The sequence below is a fragment of the Littorina saxatilis genome, unplaced genomic scaffold (assembly GCF_037325665.1).
Source record: "Littorina saxatilis isolate snail1 unplaced genomic scaffold, US_GU_Lsax_2.0 scaffold_2361, whole genome shotgun sequence".
Lineage (NCBI taxonomy): Eukaryota > Metazoa > Mollusca > Gastropoda > Littorinimorpha > Littorinidae > Littorina > Littorina saxatilis.
The window spans coordinates 1-5,000 of NW_027127731.1; the positions used below are offsets into that span (position 1 = coordinate 1).

General features: G+C 43.4%; 1 protein-coding gene across 1 annotated transcript; it reads left to right on the top strand.

The window, feature by feature from the left end:
* The first annotated feature begins 2,625 nt into the window (after positions 1-2,625).
* LOC138956093 (hepatitis A virus cellular receptor 1-like) lies at positions 2,626-3,937 on the top strand. Its single transcript, XM_070327556.1, has 2 exons — positions 2,626-3,077; positions 3,241-3,937. The coding sequence occupies exons 1-2, from the start codon at positions 2,765-2,767 to the stop codon at positions 3,309-3,311; spliced, it is 384 nt and encodes a 127-aa protein (XP_070183657.1). The 5' UTR covers positions 2,626-2,764; the 3' UTR covers positions 3,312-3,937.
* Positions 3,938-5,000: the final 1,063 nt, after the last annotated feature.

A 5,000-nucleotide genomic window follows, 5' to 3' on the forward strand; every position in this document is an offset into this window, starting at 1 on the left:
TGATAAGGAAAAGACCGAGAAATACACTCGATACACATAGTATGACAGCACATCGAAGACAAATGGTCTGGGTCGCCGAGTGGTAACGCACTTGCGCTCGGAAGCGAGAGGTTGCGAGTTCGACCCTGGGTCAGGGCGTTAGCAATTTTCTCCCCCCCTTTCCTAACCTAGGTGGTGGGTTCAAGTGCTAGTCTTTCGGATGAGACGATAAACCGAGGTCCCTTCGTGTACACTACATTGGGGTATCCACGATTGACAAAAGGGTCTTTCCTGGCAAAATTGTATAGGCGTAGATAAAAATGTCCACCAAAATACCCGTGTGACCTGGAATAATAGGCCGTGAAAGGTGGATATGTTACAGTCAAATCGGGAAATCAGGTATTTCACGAGAATGTCTGAAAGTTTAGGCATTCATGGTAAATACCTGGTTTGATCAGGCAATTCCGGAAATGACTGAATTTTTTTAGGCACTATCAGGAAATGACTAAAAACTACTTGTGCAAATTTCCCGTTTTGCCTGACTGTTAGGCAAAACGGGTTGTTCTGAGACCTTGTCTGTTTTTACCTCGCCTGCCTTGAGCATGAATTTCTCTTCTAGCACATTGTCTATTCATCGTTTTCCCCATTTTACTGAGTTCGGAGTGATTGCAGTTTGTTTTTTTACGGGTGCAGGTCACTACCGCGAGTGTAACACTATCGCGTGTGTAAGACTATGAGCACGAATTTATTGTGAGTTTCTCGTATAGCACATTGTCTTTTTTTTCTCCCCTTTTCGCTGAGTTTGGATTGATTGGAGTTCACTTTCAGTATAATGCTAGTTCCATTGTGACGTTGCTCTCAATGTTGAGGGTAGCAATGGAGAAAACAGAATTGGTAGAAGACCGATTTAATCGGTTAATCTTTCAAAAGTACGCCAAAAATGAAAAACACTTGATGCCAAAGTCCAAATATTTTCAAATACTTGAAGAGATGATGAAAAACGGAAGTCGGAAAACTCCACGTCAGAACAAGCTGTTTTCGAAGTAAGTAGACTCCTCTCTCTCTCTCTCGTTCCTCCCTCTCTCTCAAACCTGTCTTTCTGTCTGTCTCTGTCTCTCTCTGTCACTTCTCTCTGTCACTGTTTGTCTCGATGTATGTATATCTCTCTATGTGACTCTCTTTCTCTCTCTCTCTCTCTGTCTCTCTCTGCGCACATGTCCCATACTTTTGTCCCACACTTCTCTCTAACACACACACACACACACACACACACACACACACACACACACACGCGCGCAGACACAGATAATAAAATAATGATCTCTTGATTTTGAATCAGGTATGAAATTGTATCATTTCTCTCTAACACACACACACACACACACACACACACACACACACACACACACACACACACACACGCACACACGCGCAGACACAGATAATAAAATAGTGATCACTTGATTTTGAATCAGGTATGAAATGTTATCACTTCTCTCTAACATACACACACACACACACGCACACGCACACACGCGCAGTTACAGATAATAAAATAGTGATCTCTTGATTTTGAATCTGGTATGAAATTGTATCACTTCTCTCTAACATACACACACAAACACACACTCACACACACAGGCACACACACACACACACACACGCACGCATACGCGCGCAGACACATATAATAAAATAGTGATCTCTTGATTTTGAATCAGGTATGAAATTTTATCACTTCTCTATAACATACACACACACACACGCACACACACACACACACACACACACGCACACACGCGCAGACACAGATAATAAAATAGTGATCTCTTGATTTTGAATCAGGTATGAAATTGTATCACTTCTCTCTAACACACACACACACACACACACACGCACACGCACACACGCGCAGACACAGATAATAAAATAGTGATCTCTTGATTTTGATTCAGGTATGAAATCCTTCGATGTGGGCACATGGACAAACTGATAAAGAAACGAAAGTCACCTGCTGAAACCCCAATCTACTATGTGACAATTGAAGACACATTCGACGTGATCAGAACAGCTCATCTTGCCACAGGACACGGTGGAAGGGATAGGGTTCTAAAGGAAATTGAACAGAAATTTGCAAATGTGCACAGAGAAAGCGTTGACATTTTCAAGTCTTTATGCAAGGTGTGCCAAGAAAAGACAAAGCGACAAAAAACAAAAGGAGTTGTTGTGAGACCCATCCTTTCAAGTGATTTTTCTTCCAGATGTCAAGTTGACCTGATTGACTTTCAGTCGATGGGCGATGGTCAGTACAAGTGGATAATGGTTTATCAAGACCATCTTACAAAGTTTGTTGTGTTGCGACCACTGACCTCAAAAAGAGCTTGTGAGGTAGCAGTTCAGTTGATGGACATCTTTGCACTACTTGGAGCTCCTGTGATCCTACAATCGGACAATGGTTCGGAATTCACTGCAGCAATTACCACAGAACTGAGAGACTTGTGGCCTGAACTGAAACTTGTCCATGGCAAGCCGAGACACCCTCAGTCCCAAGGCCCTGTGGAGAGAGCAAATGGCGATATAAAGGACATGTTGATTGCCTGGATGGCCGACAACTCCACTACTCGTTGGTCAGTTGGGCTTCGATTTGTTCAGTTCATGAAAAACAGGTCATACAGTGCTGCTATCAAGAGATCTCCATATCAGGCTCTCTTTGGATGTCAACCAAGACTGGGGCTGAGTTCAACTTCTCTACCGAAAGAACTGATTGACGAGTTTCACACTGAGGATGATTTACGTGACTTTTCGTTGCGAAATTCTGGCAATAGTGATGCTGAGATGGCCGCAGACGTCCACCATGCAGACGCTGTGGTTGCTGACGTCCACCGTGCAGACGTCGTGGTTGCTGACGTCCACCGTGCAGACGCTGTGGTTGCTGACGTCCACCGTGCAGACGCTGTGGTTGCTGACGTCCACCTTGCAGACGTCGTGGTTGCTGACGTCCACAGTGCAGACGCTGAAGTTGCTGACGTCCACCATGCAGACGTCGTGGTTGCTGACGTCCACCGTGCTGCTGACGTCCACTCAGCTGGCGACGCAAGGTAAGTGACCACTTGTACACGCTTTTGACCTCTCTCTCTTTTATCCCTCTCACTAGCTTTTTTCCTCCCATTCTTTTTCTCTTTTCTTGATCCTTTTTCTCATTCTTTTATTGTTTGTCTTTTTTCTTTCTCTAATAAAAAAAATCTCTTATTGTTTGACTAGGTCTGAACCCCAGCGTAACACTGCCAACATCCACCCTGGAAATGCAAACCTCAGTATTGAGGAGTTGGTGACTGATGACAGTGTGGCATTGCTTGACAGACAATATAAACAAATTCAGCACCACAGACAAGCTAGCAGGGTATGTCAGCTCCAGCAAGCAGAAAGAATGGTGAAGCGGAGTCGCTTGGATCTCGGTCATGGACAGAGAGGTGATAACGTCGCTATACCCATTCCACTGGTGGATAGAGGCCGTGGAGACCCGCGGAATATCCTGGGGGTGATTCTTGACAGGAGTGAAAATGACAACTACACACTGGTGACCAAGAATGGGATTTTAAAAGGAGCCTACGCCAGAAACGATTTCGAACTGTGCCCACAAAAACTGTTGTATTTGAGTGAAATGAACTGTGTTAAGCACGTAAGTCTTCGCGCGGCCGTCATCCTGGGCTCCCAAAGCGGAGGACAAGGATACGTCAAGTGCAACTGTTCGGGTGCAAAGAAATGCCAGAACAATCGGTGCAAATGCTTCAAAGCAAAACTGAAGTGCAACAGTCGGTGTCACCAATCCTTGACTTGTGGAAACAAATGAACTGTTGACAGAAAGTTCTGTTTTAATGTACATTTTAGTTTTTAGAATTAAACATTAAAATGATAACATCATTATGTTCTTTAATTGAATGCCTTAAAATCAAGAGAGAGAAAGATATAGGAAAGAGAGAGAGAGAGAGAATACAGAATAGATTCCACACTGACAGCATTGGCCCGGCACAGGCAGTTGATGGCTGGACAGCAATACCTTCCTGATGGAAAAGAGGCATGAAACCAATTACGACCCCAGCCATTCAAAGTTTTATAGTAGGCTTCTGTGCTGAAATGCTTTCTGACTCTCACCAGAAACACAGATTGTGAGCGGTAGGCATTCTCCGATAATGCCTGGCAGCCTATTTCAGTCAGTCACCGATAGTGCCTAAACAATTTCAGTCATTTCCGGATTTGCCTGATCAAACCAGGTATTTACCGTGAATGCCTAAACTTTCAGGCATTCTCGTGAAATACCTGATTTCCCGATTTGACTGTAACAGATACAGCGCCTAAAGGCAGTCGATCTACTGGCCGATGTGAATGCGTGATATATTGTGTAAAAAATTCCATCTCACACGGCATTAATAGGTAACATGCGCCTTGAGTCGCCTTGTGTTGTGAGATACGTGCGCGATATAAATCCTCGTAAAATAAAAATAAAAATAAAAAAATGCAAGAATCAGTATTGCACGCGCACCACCCATTCTGATAATCATCGGTCCATGCTATCGCTCAGAAGTCTCTCTGACAGGATGAATAATTACTACGCGCATTAAAGGGAAATCTATTAAAACAAGAAAACAGAGTTATCTCCCATATGTTTTTCGCTTATGTTTCTGATAACAGACGAAAGACGAACGTGATTGTAGAATGGCCGACTTCGACAGTGATCTCCGTTCTGTTCTTCACAGTTATGATAAAGACATCGTTCTAAGGTCAAAACAAGTCGACATTTTGAGACTGCTGTGTGAAGGAGACCGTGATATTGTTGCATCACTCCCAACTAGTTACGGAAAAAGTGCCGTCTGCTTCGTAGCCAAAGTTGATTATCACGTGACACTTTTGCCATATTTAGAGTTGTTTGCACAGTAAATACACCCGCGAAAGATAGCTCGCTTGAAAATGTCTTACATATCAATTCCTTTGTAATTTAAAAATTACACAACACCATGAAAAAT